Consider the following 13,812-nt stretch of genomic DNA (forward strand, 5'->3'; position numbering starts at 1 on the left):
AGAGAGAGACTTGAAGACCTAGAGAAAAGAGGGAAGCAGGGAGATGGAGAGAGAGAGAGACGGAGACGGGTGGAAAGGAGGAGGAAAGGGGGGAGAGAGAGAGACAGGGACCTGGGGCGGCCGGGAGAGGGAGAGGCAGAGAAGACCCGAGCGCGGTGGGAGGAGAGCGCGCGACGTGGAGAGAGGAAGGCAGGCGGGGTGGGGACCGAGGCAGACCAGACGCTGCGAGACTCCGATACAAAAACCCGCCCCCGAGAGCGGCCGCAGCCCCCGGGAGGGGGGAGGGCGAGGGGAGGGGAGGGGGCTCCGGACGCTCCCGCCCTGCCCCGCCCCGCCCCGCCAGCGGCCGAGCCGCCGGCGGACAGTGGGTTAAGCATCTCCGCTGTGGAACTTCCGGATGTGACCACAGAGAGAGGGAGAGACCGGGAGAGGGGGAGAAGGGGAGAGAGGGAGAGACGGAGCCGCCAGCATCCCTCCGGCCCGCCACCGCCGGGACCCCGCACCGCGCGGGGAGCCGCCGCCCGCCGCCCGCCCCCCGGGCCGGGCCCCCTCGCGCCCCCCTCTCCCCCGCCTCTCGGTCTGTGGATCTCGGGCTGGTTCCATCCTCCCAGGACCCGGGGGAGGGACTGGGGGCCCCGGGGAGGGGGCCTCGGGCGGCCCTCCCCCGCCTTCTCGCCCCTGCCCTCGCTGGCAGGAGCCCCTAGCTGTGACCCCCGCGGGGGCAGGAGGCTGGGGGTCCATGCTCGGAGCCTCCGCTCGGCCCGGCGCCTGCCGCTGACGGCGGTGGGGGTGGGGGGGCCGGGCACCCAGCCTCCTGCCCCACCCCCTGGCGTCGGCACCGCGGGCCATCTGGGGCCGCTGCCCCTGGCTGCGCCCTCCCCGCCGGCCAGGCCCTGGAGGGACCCGGGAGCTGCCGCCGGCATCAGCCCATGGCCCGGAGGGTAGGTCTGAGGGCGGGCGATCCTGTGCCCCGGCCGGTGGTCGCATCCCCCATCCTTCCATCTCCTCCCTGGGGAGCTCTGGCCCCCATCAGCCCATCCCGCTCTCTCCACCATCTCTTTCTCTGCCTCCCCTCTTCCTAACCCCGGGTCTCCCCTCTGCCTGCCCCTCAGTCTCCCCTCTCTGCCCCTGGTCTCCCCTCCACCTCAGGCCCTTTATCCTACCCCCCCCTCTTCTTTTTCATCCCTCCCCCATCCTTCTCCCTGGTCTACTTTTGTTCCAAGTCCTCCAGAGGGTTAGGTGTGGGGACAGTGCTGGGAGAGGTGGGTCTCACCAGGCAGGGCCAAGGGATTCTCTTTCGCTGTCCTGGGGATGGAGAGACAGGCAAAGAGGTGAGTAGGCACCTTTGGGGGTGGAGGGGGGCAGGAATACCACAGGATTCGAGGACATCCTAAGATGTGCGATGAACAGTGGGGGGCAGATGGATTCAACTTCAGTGCTCAGGAGAAGTTAGGAGAAAAGGAAAGACACACACACACACACTCAGAGCCCTCCGCGCACACACCCGCGTGGCAGGAACACTGGTGCTCCCCCCTCCCCAGTCCCTTTGCCTCTTTGAACCTCAGTTTCTTCATCTCCGAGGAAAGGATTGGACGTGGGTGACTTAAAGGTCCCCTAGCTTCCCCGGTGCGTGTGCTTCTGTGATGACAGGACACAGAAATCTCACGCGTGATTTCTCTTTGGGGCTATTGGCACAAGTGCGTTTGTGTGGTTGAGCCGGGTTATACTTTGGTTCAACAAGTGTTTATTGAATGTGCGCCAGGCACTGTGCTAAATGTCTCATGCATTGATTCATTCACTCACTCATTCATTCCTGCGCCTGGCTTTTGGCTGTGTGTGTGTGTATGTGTGTGCGTGTGTGGTGGGTTCACATGGGGAGTGGAGTGTGACAAGTTAAGATGCACTCAGACGTGCATATTCATCTGTGAAATGAAATTGAGAGGGGGAGACTGTATGTGTACATTTGTGTACAAACAATGCACTGCTTTGATGGGCAGTGCCCACGAGCGAGAATCAATTTCTCTCCCGGCTCCTCTCTCTCCCCTTCTCTGTCTCTCTGTCTCCGTCTCTGTCCATCTCTCTCTGCCCCCTGTCTCCCTTTGCCTGTTTCTCCTGTATCTTCTCTCTGTGTGTGTCTCTCTCCCTTTCTGCTCTTCCCTCTGACTCTACATCTCTCTTTATCTCTTGTCTCTTTCTCCACCTTTTTTGTCTCTCCCACCATTTCTCTCCCTCCCTCTCTCTCTCTCCCTCTAATCTCTCCTTCCCTCTTTCTCTTGCATCTCCCTCCCAGTCTCTCTCTTCTCTCACATCTCTCTCCCTCTCTCTGAATCTCTCTCCCCCCAACTCTCTGTGAGAAGCTGGCAGTTACCGGCCAGCCAATCCCTGACCCCCCAACCCTGACCCTCAGATCCAAGACCTGGGTCAGTCTCTCTCCCCTGGACCCTCCTGTCCACACGCTGGGAATCTCTGACGGGACATTTTTCACAGTCCACGGGTCCAAGGGAAGGCTTGAGGACAGGGCCTTCAGTCCCACCCAGACAGCTCCATGGGACATCGGGGGCCCAAGGGAGCAAGGCTGGGACACTTGGGGACAGTAGGGCAGGTGACTGGGGCAAGGAGGGGGCATTTCCTGGGTGCGAGGGTAGGGAGGTTTCTTGTTGGTGCTGACACCTCCCTGGGGCTCTTCCCCTCTCACCTCCCCCCACCCAGTACGATGAGCTGCCCCACTACCCCGGCATCGTGGACAGCACTGCAGCCCTGGCTGGCTTCTCGGAGGCAGTGCCCTCGGCACCGAGAGCCCCCGGGCCCTACGGCCCCCACCGGCCTCCCCAGCCCCCGCCCCTGGGCTTGGATAGTGATGGCCTGAGGAGGGAGAAGGATGAGATCTACGGGTGAGTGGGGACAAGGCTGAGGGCTCCATGGGGTCTCGGGATGCGCCCCCCGCCCTGTTTCTTTGTCTCTCTGGATATGTTTCTCTTCTCTGACTCTGTCTCACTCTGTTTCTGTCTCTCCACCTCTTCCCTCTGGGTCTCCTCTCCACCTCCCGGTTGCGCCATACTTCCCAGCCCCCCTGCCCTCCCCTCATGAACTCTCACCTCTCCTGCTTCCCCCAGACACCCACTCTTCCCGCTGCTGGCCCTGGTCTTTGAGAAATGTGAACTGGCCACGTGTTCTCCCCGTGATGGGGCTGGGACTGGGCTGGGCACACTCCCAGGCAGTGACGTTTGCTCCTCCGATTCCTTCAACGAGGACATTGCAGCCTTTGCCAAGCAGGTGGGCACCCACCATCCACTGTGCGCCAGCAGAACCAGTGAAGTGGGGTGGGCAGGAGACAGGATGTGCCCTCCCTGGCCTCTCTCTTTCTCTCAGGTCCGCTCCGAGAGGCCTCTCTTCTCCTCCAACCCGGAGCTGGACAATCTGGTGAGACCTGGGCCCTCCCCAACTCCTCCTCCTCCAAGGGGGTCTCCTGTTCCACCCTACATAGCCCTGGGATTGGTTGTGGGAGCAAAGAGGAGACTGCCTGGCCCACGTCCTCAAATAGTGATAATTGTTGCCCATTTGCAATGCAGTGTAGCCTAGAGTTTGAGAACAGGGACCCGATGGCCTGAGTTCGAATCCCAGCTCTACACTTACTAGTTCTAAGAACCAGGGCAAGTAGTTCCATCTCCCTGGGCCCCGTTTTCCTCATCTGTGAAGTGTAGCTAGTAATAATTTCTATCTTGTAGGGCTGTTGTGAGTGTATAATGAGTTAAAGAGAGTCAAGCATGTAGCACAATGCCTGGCACTGAATGGGGACTCATTAAATGTTCGCTGTTCTATCAGTCAGAACAGGGCTCACACCACAATGAATAAAAGCAATTAGCTGTAAAGGAGAGAGGAGAGGAGAGAGAAGAGAGGGAAAGGGAAGAGAAGGAGGAGGGGGAGAGAGAGGGAGAAATACCACGGCTTGTCCCTTCCTTTTGCGGTCCAGCTCCCACCGGAGCTTCCTATTGGCTGAACCCTTTTGGCAAAGGACTCTGGGAAATGTAGTTTTCAGGTGAAGGGTGGGAAATGGATCCAAGGGCAAGCCGACAAAGGATGTGGTGTTATTATTAGAGCATACCTTAGCTCACTCCTCTTGTGATGGGTCCTCTTCTGTCTCTTGCACCTCTTGCTTCTCTTTCTTTGTCTCTGATCTCAATCTCACACTCCCTTGTTCCTTAATTCTGGGTCTCCATCTCTGTTCTCTATTTCTCTCTGCCCCTGTCATTTTGTCTTTGTCTCTCTTTGCACTCTTTTTCTCTTTGTCATCCAATGCACTTTTTGTTTCTCTCTCTTCTTCTTCCTCCTCCTCCCCCTCTTCTTCTCCTTCTTCTTCTTTCTTCTTCTTCTTCTTCTTCTACTTCTCCTTCTCCTTCTTCTTCTCCTTCTCCTTCTTCTTCTTCTTCTTCCTCTTCTTCTCCTCCTCCTCCTCCTCCTTCTTCTCTTTTTACACCTCCTCCTCTTCCTTCTTCTCTGTCTCGCTCCCTCGCTCCCTCTCTCCCTCCCCTCCTGTGTCTCTGTTTTCAGATGATACAGGCCATTCAAGTGCTCCGCTTCCACCTGCTGGAGCTGGAGAAGGTGAGTGCTTGTCACTTCCCCTCATGCCCTCACTTGCCCCCCATCCCTTCCCTTCTTGCCCCCTCCACCCCTCCTTCAGGCTCTCTCCCCACCAGAGTTGCAGCAGAAGGCCACCCCCATCCCTATACACCCCAGCCCTGGCCCCCGGGTGGCCCCCCCAGTACCCCGGTGCCCCCTCAGGTCCACGACCTGTGCGACAACTTCTGTCACCGCTACATCACCTGCCTCAAGGGAAAGATGCCCATCGACCTGGTCATCGAGGATCGGGACGGCGGCTGCAGGGAGGATCTCGACGACTACCCGGCCTCCTGCCCGAGCCTCCCAGATCAGGTGGGCCCCAGGATGGGGCAACAGGCATTGCCCTGAAACCAAAGGCATGCCCAGAGAGCTGGGTTCCAGCATCAGGGCGCACACAACACACCACACAACCTCAGACAGCCACTGTCAGACATGGCCTGACCACAGGACATGCACCAACTATGCAACAGCTACACAGACTGCAATACAGCTGGATGACAGCACACATATACACCCCAACAGCTGCAGATACCACACATAGACTTGGCTACACCCACATAGGTTCACAAAGAGCCACAAAACCCATTACACTCACAGTCAGGTGACATCATACGCCACATACTTAAGCACTCACAGCCCAGCGGCATAATAGCGTCATAGATCACACAGCCTGATTGAGACACTGCCATTCTAGCGTGTGTGTGTGTGTGTGTGTGTGTGTGTGTGTGTGGTGTGTGTGTGCAGTACACACACCTCAACAACATAACAGCCACCCAGCTGGAAATGGAGCCAAATGGCCCCAGATCCTGCAACATAAACTCAGCTACACCCACACTTAGACCCAGAGCAACCACAGTGCCTGCACACACATACACACACACACACACACACATGCTACCCTAACCTCTTTTTCTTTTTTATAAATTTATTTCTTTATTTTTGGCTACATTGGGTCTTCGTTGCTGCATGCAGGCTTTCTCTAGTTGTGGCGAGTGGGGGCTACTCTTCCTTGCAGTGCATGGGCTTCTCATTGCAGTGGCTTCTCTTGTTGCGGAGCACAGGCTCTAGGTGCGTGGACTTCAGTAGTTGTGGCACACGGGCTCAGTAGTTGTGGCTCACGGGCTCTAGAACTCAGGCTCAGTAGTTGTGGCACACGGGCTTTGTTGCTCCATGGTAGGTGGGATCTTCCCAGACCAGGGCTCGAACCCGTGTCCCCTGCATTGGCAGGCAGATTCTTAACCACTGCGCCACCAGGGAAGTCCTACCCTAACCTCTTAACAATTGGACTACTGTAGGTGTGGGCACACACCTTTCCACTCAATGGCCACGTGGGCCCAGATTCATTCAGTCTCAGATACAATCAGACTATAGTTTCATAGACCTAGGCACCCAGGCAACAATCACACAACAGCTGTGTGGATCCCAGTGAGGCCCATACCCACAAGGCGGTCACACTATCAACACAGCAATTATACAGCATGACACCCACACCCAAATACAGACACGTGGCCATACCACAACTACGCAGACTTGAGCATGCGCACACAGCAGTCACAGGTGAGCCTCAAGGACCCTCTGCCCCACGACCCATATTATGCACCTGCTCAGTGGCACACCATGTGCGTGTGCTGATCAGTTACAACCCCCTTGGAGGCAGAGCCATATTCTATATCTTCACACAGCTGCCAACACACGCCTATGGCCATCACCCCCCGCCAGAGAATCACGCCAGTCCCACTCATGCAGGACTCAGGATAACCACACACTGTCTCCCAAATAGGACACCAACCCCTAGAACTACAGCCACAAGCTTAGAAAACTAAATGTAGCCTTGCATTTGTCAGATACAGCCACCTGGCCGGTTGAGAGAGTGACACAACCGTGCTCAAATACGGCTGCGTGTCTTAGCTCTGCCCATGTGACACCTCCTCTCCAGGGACAACCTTGCCTTGTCAGGCACGGACGTAGGCACATTCACACTTACGTGCTGCATGACAGTCTCAGGGCAGCTTCAGGTACACTGACATGGACGCTCATCCGATCGGATCCAATGCCAGAAGGGCAGGGTGACAATTCCAACGATGCTCAAAAGCCTTCAGACCTAATGATTCTGTCATTTGCACACAACCCATCCCCAATGCCCTCAAACTCTAAATTCCACACAGATATTCTGAGCCCGGAGAAAACTTCTCTAAGGTGCCGGGTCCCAGGCTGAGCCCTGGCAGGACACAAATGATGCATCCACACTGGGTCATTTGCAGGGGTGGGGGACTAATTACAAAGCAGAGGGCAGGGTCTAGGACATTCAACAGGGGCAGGGGTGTACCCCAGGGCTCAGCAACAGCAGGCGGCTGTTGCCATCCCCACTTCCACCCAATCTGCCTCCCAACAACTGAAGAACCTTAAACCAAATGACAAAGAAATGATGTATCTATACAGGTGGGTGGGCCTCCTGGGACACAGAGCTGGGGCAGGGGGTGAATTCAACACATTGTCAAGTTCCTCAACGTGTGTAGGAGTTTGGATAAAGAAAATACAACCCCCGACTCCCTGATCTGCAATTTGGAGACCCCCCAAATCTCTGAAAACTAAAAGTTGGTGTTTTTTTCCTCATAAGTTTAGTGCAAACTCATTGGGCAGCAAAATCTGACCTGAACTAATGAGAGGCTATTTATAGCCTTTATTTATTCCACTTAGTTAAATATTCATCCATTCTGCTGCAGAAATGTTAATGAGTTTGATGATGAGGTTATGCCCCAGACCCTGTGGAGGTGTTAGGAAATACATGGCGTGTGCACTGATTTACTGCCTAAAGATGTGAAAAGTTTTGGATTTTGAAAGAGCGCTGGCTTCCAGGGATTTCTGATAAGGTGCCAGAGATCCGCACAAGCTCATCTTTCCTGAGTGATTGCTGTGTGCCTTTACGTAAGTTAACTCACTGAATCCTTACCACACTCTGTGAGGACAGTGGGGATGGCTATTGTCCTCCATTTTTCCAGTTGAGGAAACTGAGGCACAGAGAGGTGAAGTGACTTGCCCAAGGTCACACACAGCCAGGAAGGAGGCAGACACAGTCTTCACACTCAGGACTCCTAGCTCCAGAACCTGTGGTCTTAGCCACCGTAGTATATTATACCCCAAGCCTTGGCACTGACTTCCAACTCCTATTTTCCAGAATACTACATGGATTAGAGACCATGAAGACAGCGGGTCTGTACATTTGGTGACCCTGGGTCCATCCAGCGGGGGCCTGGCCTCCCAGAGTGGTGACAACTCCAGTGACCAAGGTGAGAAGCTTGAGAGGTGGAGGGGAAAGGTGGGAGTCAGTCTGAGGATTGAAGTTAGACAGCAGGTAGGACTTCCAGAGGGGCAAGGATGACTGGGGTGTGGAGTGGTGCCTTGGGGGAGGGTTCTGGGTCCCTCTGGTCCCCCCACCTTTCCCGTCCACAGCACAGCGTGCCTCTCCCTGCTCAGGAGATGGGCTAGACACAAACGTGGCCTCTCCCAGTTCTGGGGGAGAGGACGAGGAGCTGGACCAGGAGCCGCGGCAGAACAAGAAGAGAGGCATCTTCCCCAAGGTGGCCACCAACATCATGAGAGCCTGGTTGTTCCAGCACCTCTCGGTGAGAGCCCTGGGGCCCTGGTGCGGGGTGGGCAGAGAGAGAGATGGAGAAGGATGGCTACACAGAAACTGAGGCCCGGAGAGAGACCCAGAGGCGGGAGACTGAGGCAGCAGGGAAATATTGAGGGAGAATCTCAAGCAGATGGGAATTGACAAGAGCAAACATCCATGAGCACTACCTGTGTGCCAGGTGCCACTAAGGGCTCTTGACTCATTCAGTCCTCTCCCCCACCCCCGACCCTCCCATCCAGTCACCCACCCATCAGTCATCCACCATCCAGCCAAACATACCCCGTGACAACAGGGATGTTATTAGCTCCATTTCGCAGATGAGGAGACTGAGGCCCAGAGGTCTCACAGCCAGAAGTGGGTTCAAATGCAGGCAGTTTGGCCTTAATCACCAAACCACTCTGCCTCAAGGAGACAGGAGGACAGACAGGGAGAGGCCGAAACAAAGATAGAGATGGGGAGTTATGGAGAGCATTGAGTCAGAGCAAGAGAGACACAGGGGGAGACTGAGTCACATTGGGGGAGAGACAGACAGACAGATAGACACAGAGAAAGATAAGAGATTGGGATGGGGAGAGACATGCACAAGGACCTGACGGACTCAGATAGGGCTGGTGCTGGGCTTTGCCTCCTTTCTCCAGGGCGGTGGAGTTCCCCCAGTACCCCCCTCCCCCAGCTCCACCCCCCTGATGAGAACTGGCCAATTAGCCTCTAATTGCTGGAAGAGGTGGGGGGACACCCACCGGTGTAATTGCCCGAAGCTTGGCTCTGCCTCCCTCCATTGGGCCCCGGGGAGCACGGAGAAGCTCAGACACGCCACCGTCTCTCCCGGCCTTGCCTCAGCCTGGGCTCACCAACTCCCTGGGAGCTGGGCAGGCCAGGCCTTGGGGATCAGAGGGCAGCCAGGCAAGCAGGGTGACTCTTGCTGGTGGCCACAGCACCCGTACCCCTCAGAAGAGCAGAAGAAGCAGCTGTCGCAGGACACGGGGCTCACCATCCTGCAAGTCAACAACTGGTGAGAGACGCGGGAGGCCGGGGCCGTCCGTGCGCCAGCCCGGGGTGGGAGGCCGGGCGCTGTCCGCGGTGCTGAAGGAGGCCCCAAAGCCCCTCGGAGCCTCTCTTCTTCCTGCCTCTGCTTTGCCGCCCCTGTACCCGTCCTCTCTTGCCTGCTCTCTCTCTGTCCCTGTGTATCCATTTCTGCCTCTCTTCTACTCCCTCTTTGCACCCTCCTCCGTTTCCATGACCCCCTCCCAGGTTCATTAACGCCCGCAGACGCATCGTGCAACCAATGATCGATCAATCCAACCGCACAGGTACGGGGAGAAGGTGGGAAGAGAGGGCCTAGTGTTCCTGGGGGAATATCAAAGCCTGAACCAGGCATCCTGGGGCTCAGCCTGCACCCGTCAACTCCCCTAGCAGGGCAGGGTGCAGCCTTCAGCCCAGAGGGCCAGCCCATGGCGGGCTACACGGAGACTCAGCCGCAAGTGACTGTCAGGCCCCCAGGTAAGCCCCGCCCCCTAACTAAGCCACACCCCCAGCACTCCAGGCCCCTCCTCCAAACAATGTGCCCCACCTTCTGGGATTAAGTTCTTGAAAAATATCTTGCTTCATTTGCTTAAGAGGGGAGTCGAAGATGCAAATGCAGATTTCCTGGTCCCCACCTTTCCTCCCAGAGTTTGCTTCTTCCAGGCTTCAACCACCCATTGGAAAGCTCCACTTTTCCTTAAAGGACCAACACCCTCTTAAAGGATGACTCAGTTTGTCCTGATAGAGGAGTCCCCTGGGGAAGGAAGGGGGAGTGGGGCATATGGGGGTGTCTGGTGAAGACCACTAACACTCCTCTTTTGTCTTCCAGGATCAATGGGGATGAGTTTGAACTTAGAAGGAGAGTGGCATTATTTATAGAGGCTGGAGTCAGGAGAAATGTGAGTGTCCTAGGTCTAGGGGCACTGGGTTGGAGATTGTGCTATTCTCAACCCTTCGTAAGACCTCCAGACTCCCAACAGTGAGCCCACACAGAGCAGGGTCAGCCTGCGTCCCTGAACTGAGGGTTCTCCAATTCATCCATCCATCCATCAATTCACCCATACATACATTTATCCATCCATCAGTCATCCACCAACCCACCATCCATCCAAACATACATTCACCCACTCATTCATTCATCCATCCACCCACCTAGCCACTCATCCGTCCACCTCCAAACTGATCCACCCACCCACACATCCACCCACTTATTCATGCATTCATCCACCTACCTACCTACCTGCCTACCCATGGATCCATCCATGTATGTATCCCCCACCCTTCATCCATCAGAAGATACATCTACCCACTCATTCACCCACCTCCACATTGATCCACCCACCCACATGTCCACCCACTTGTCAACTTACGCATGCATTCACCCACCTACCTACCCACCCATCCACATATTACATACATTTCCAAACATATATTGACATGCCTCAGGTAGGGTCCAGCTCTTGAGAAGATTCTGGGCTCATGAGGAAGTGGACATCAGAAACCAATGGCAATCTAGTCCAACAGTTCAAACAATAAAACACAGCTATCATCAGCTATCTCTGAGATATCAGGGAAGACTTTGTAGAAGAAGTGGCTTCTGGGTAGGGCATTGAAGGATGAATAGGAGACCACTGGGCAGAAGGTTGGGGGCAAGGTAGCAGGGTGCATTCTTTTACTCTCCCAGGTCTTAAGTCTAGAGTATCTTCTCAGTCTTTACAATAACCCCAAAAGAGAGAAGCTATTATTATTTTCATTTTACAGATAAGAAAACTGAGGCTCAGAGAGAAGAATTCACTTGTGCAGGTTCACTCAGCTTAGAAAAGCAGAGGGAACAGCATGTACAAACGCCCAGGGTTGAGAGGCTGCCTGGAGTTTCTAAAGCACAGATCAGATCTTGACTCTCCTTGGATTAAAACCCTTCTGTGGCTCCCTAGTGCCCATTGGATGAGGTCCAAACTCCTTGGTTTGGCATCTATTCATTCATTCATTCCATACACATTCCCTGAGCAACTGTGTGCCCAGCCCTGTGCTGGGTGGTGATGGGGACACAGCAGTGACCATGACAGCCCAGCCCTGTGCCCATGAGGCTCACAGTCCAGTGGGGGAGACAGATCTGTCCCCAGACAGTAATGACCTACAGTGGGCAGGGCTGGGAGGAGGGAAGCCAGGAACTGGAAGAACCCAGAGGGGGCATTGGGCCCCGGCTGGGGGGGTTCAGGGAGGACTTCCTGGAGGAGGGCACTTTGGAGCTGAGACCAGGAGAATAAGAGGAGTGAGACAGGAGAGGAAGGAACAGTATATGCAAAGGCTATGAGACAGTCCCTCACTACACACACATGTACATACAAAGGGACTGGGCTGGGCTGAGGCGGGTGAGTAATGAACTCAGGGCCCACAGAAAGGCTGGGAGATGAGAGTGGAGACCTGTGAGGGCTTAGGCTTGGAGAGCACTGGAGGCCTGAGCCTGGGAGGAGAGGTTTGTTCAGTGCCCAGCAGGTCCATGGGGGGTCTCAGCTCTGCCCTGACCAATTGCAGACAGGTGAGCCCTGGTCCAGAGTCAGGGGACCTCTGGGACCAGGAGTGAGGGAGGGAGCTTCTTATCCTGCTCCCCAAGCAAGCTGCCTTTTCTCCCTCCACTTCTCTCTCCACTCTTTTCTGTCTCTCCCCAACCCCTGCCTTTTCCTCTTTGTCTCTCCCTTTATATCTGTCTCGCTCATTCTTTCTCTTTCCACATCTCCATCTCTATCTCGATGTCTCTTCTCTGTCCTGCTCTGTCTCTCTCGCCTTATCTTTTTTTTTTTAATAATTTATTTATTTTTGGCTGCGTTGGGTCTTTGTTGCTGCACGCGGACTTTCTCTAGTTGCAGAGAGCGGGGGCTACTCTTCGTTGCGGTGCGCGGGCTTCTCATTGTGGTGGCTTCTCATTGCAGAGCACAGGCTCTAGGTGCACGGGCTTCAGTCGTTGTGGCACGCGCGCGGGCTTAGTAGTTGTGGCTCACGGGCTTAGTTGCTCCTCGGTATGTGGGATCTTCCCAGACTAGGGCTCGAACCCATGTCTCCTGCATTGGCAGGCGGATTCTTAACCACTGCGCCACCAGGGAAGTCCTCCTTATCTTTATCTCTTTCTTTGTCTTGACTGTCTCCTTGTCCTTTTTTCATCTCTGTCTGTCTCTTTCCCTCCATTTCTGTTCTGATTCTCTGCCTCTGTCTCTGCCTCTCTCTCTATGTCCCTCTCACTGTGGGGCTGGTGGGGATAGCACAGAAGGCCTGATGTAGGTCCAGACCCCCTCCCCATCTCCTGACTTGGCATCTCCTCTCCTCTCCACAGACCCCCACCTCTGGACTGTGGCTGCCAGGCTCATACCTGCTTCTGGTCGACGCCTGGCCCTCTGGCTTCAGCACCCCACCTCCTATGGCCCCCCAACTCAATGCCTACCTCCCTGGGGCCCTGCCGGGACATGAGGGGCCTGAGCGCCCACTCGAGGGTCTCTCAAGGACAAAGACAAGGCCTCCAGGCCCTGTGCCCCACTTCTGCCCTCACCTCTGCCTGGAACCCGAGCGGAGATCCTGGGCCTGGGTGTTCAGAAGATGGTGGCTGGGTACCCCCCCAACCCCTAGGACAGAGAAGGGATTGGGGGTGGGCTGGGGCCATCAGGGAAGGAGGGTCACCCAGATCCGACATTTAGAGAGGTTCCCTTCATCCTCCCAGCCCACCCTCTTTCCCCCTCCCCCACCTCCCTCTTGTGTTGTCTTCTTTTTTTTTTAAGCATAAAGTCTTAAAAACAAAAGGCCACCAATCTGAGTTCGTGGGTCTCTTCCAAGATTCAAATTCTCATCAGTTTGAAGCTCATGAATTACTAATTATAATAATAATTGATGCTCTTTATCCTGCTCTCTCCTCAGGCCCTCTGTATGTATCAGTTAGCTATTGCTGTGTAACAAACCATACCAAAGCTTCATGGTTCAAAAGGCCAATTAATTTTTAGCACATTAATCTACGGGTTGGTGTAGTAGGCTGAGCTGGGCAGTTCTCGTGGCTTCAAAAGGGCTCTCTTGTGTGTCTGTGGCCAGCCACAGGTCAGCAAGGGGGCTCTGCCGGCAGGCAGTGGGGGCAACAGGAGTGACTGGGCCGCATGGTAATGTACACCAGCAGGCTGACCTTGTTTGTGGAAAAGGACCAGCTCAGTCCCCCTTCGGGGTGTCTGTCCTGGCTGTTCCCTTTGCCTGGGACACCTTCCTGGCTCAGAGGTCACCTCTGCAAAGACACAGGAACAGCCACACCAAAGCACCCCGCTCTGTCCACCGCTCTCTCTCACCTCATCCCCTGTCCCCCATCACCCCCTCCCTGGAATTCTTTCCATCATTTATTTGCCTATTCATTATTGGCTGGAACCTCAGCACTTCCAGAATGCAGGAGATTGTCTCTCTCTGTCACCGTGGTGACCTGGGGCCTCAGACAGCAAGCACCGTCTACCCAGCAGGTGCCTGGGAAACAGGTGGAGAACGGAGGAAGAAATTCCATAGTTCTGAGACTCAGC

At 55.5% G+C, this 13,812-nt stretch overlaps 1 protein-coding gene across 8 annotated transcripts; it reads left to right on the forward strand.

Annotated features, from left to right (window-relative positions):
- Positions 1 to 383: 383 nt before the first annotated feature.
- On the forward strand, positions 384 to 13,067 carry MEIS3 (Meis homeobox 3). Of its 8 annotated transcripts, none has more exons than XM_059906071.1 (13): positions 384 to 941; positions 2,710 to 2,891; positions 3,114 to 3,273; positions 3,370 to 3,420; positions 4,558 to 4,599; positions 4,780 to 4,929; positions 7,793 to 7,904; positions 8,068 to 8,240; positions 9,187 to 9,263; positions 9,503 to 9,561; positions 9,665 to 9,751; positions 10,104 to 10,173; positions 12,603 to 13,067. In XM_059906071.1, the coding sequence occupies exons 1-12, from the start codon at positions 930 to 932 to the stop codon at positions 10,151 to 10,153; spliced, it is 1,155 nt and encodes a 384-aa protein (XP_059762054.1). In that variant the 5' UTR covers positions 384 to 929; the 3' UTR covers positions 10,154 to 10,173; positions 12,603 to 13,067. The 8 variants fall into 8 exon arrangements, with proteins under 8 accessions (XP_059762054.1, XP_059762053.1, XP_059762058.1 ...); XM_059906070.1 differs by having other exon boundaries at positions 386 to 941; positions 4,549 to 4,599; positions 9,668 to 9,751; XM_059906075.1 differs by having other exon boundaries at positions 386 to 941; positions 4,831 to 4,929.
- The last annotated feature ends 745 nt before the right edge of the window (positions 13,068 to 13,812 follow it).

The sequence above is a fragment of the Balaenoptera ricei genome, chromosome 19, assembly GCF_028023285.1.
Source record: "Balaenoptera ricei isolate mBalRic1 chromosome 19, mBalRic1.hap2, whole genome shotgun sequence".
In the NCBI taxonomy this organism is placed as follows: domain Eukaryota; kingdom Metazoa; phylum Chordata; class Mammalia; order Artiodactyla; family Balaenopteridae; genus Balaenoptera; species Balaenoptera ricei.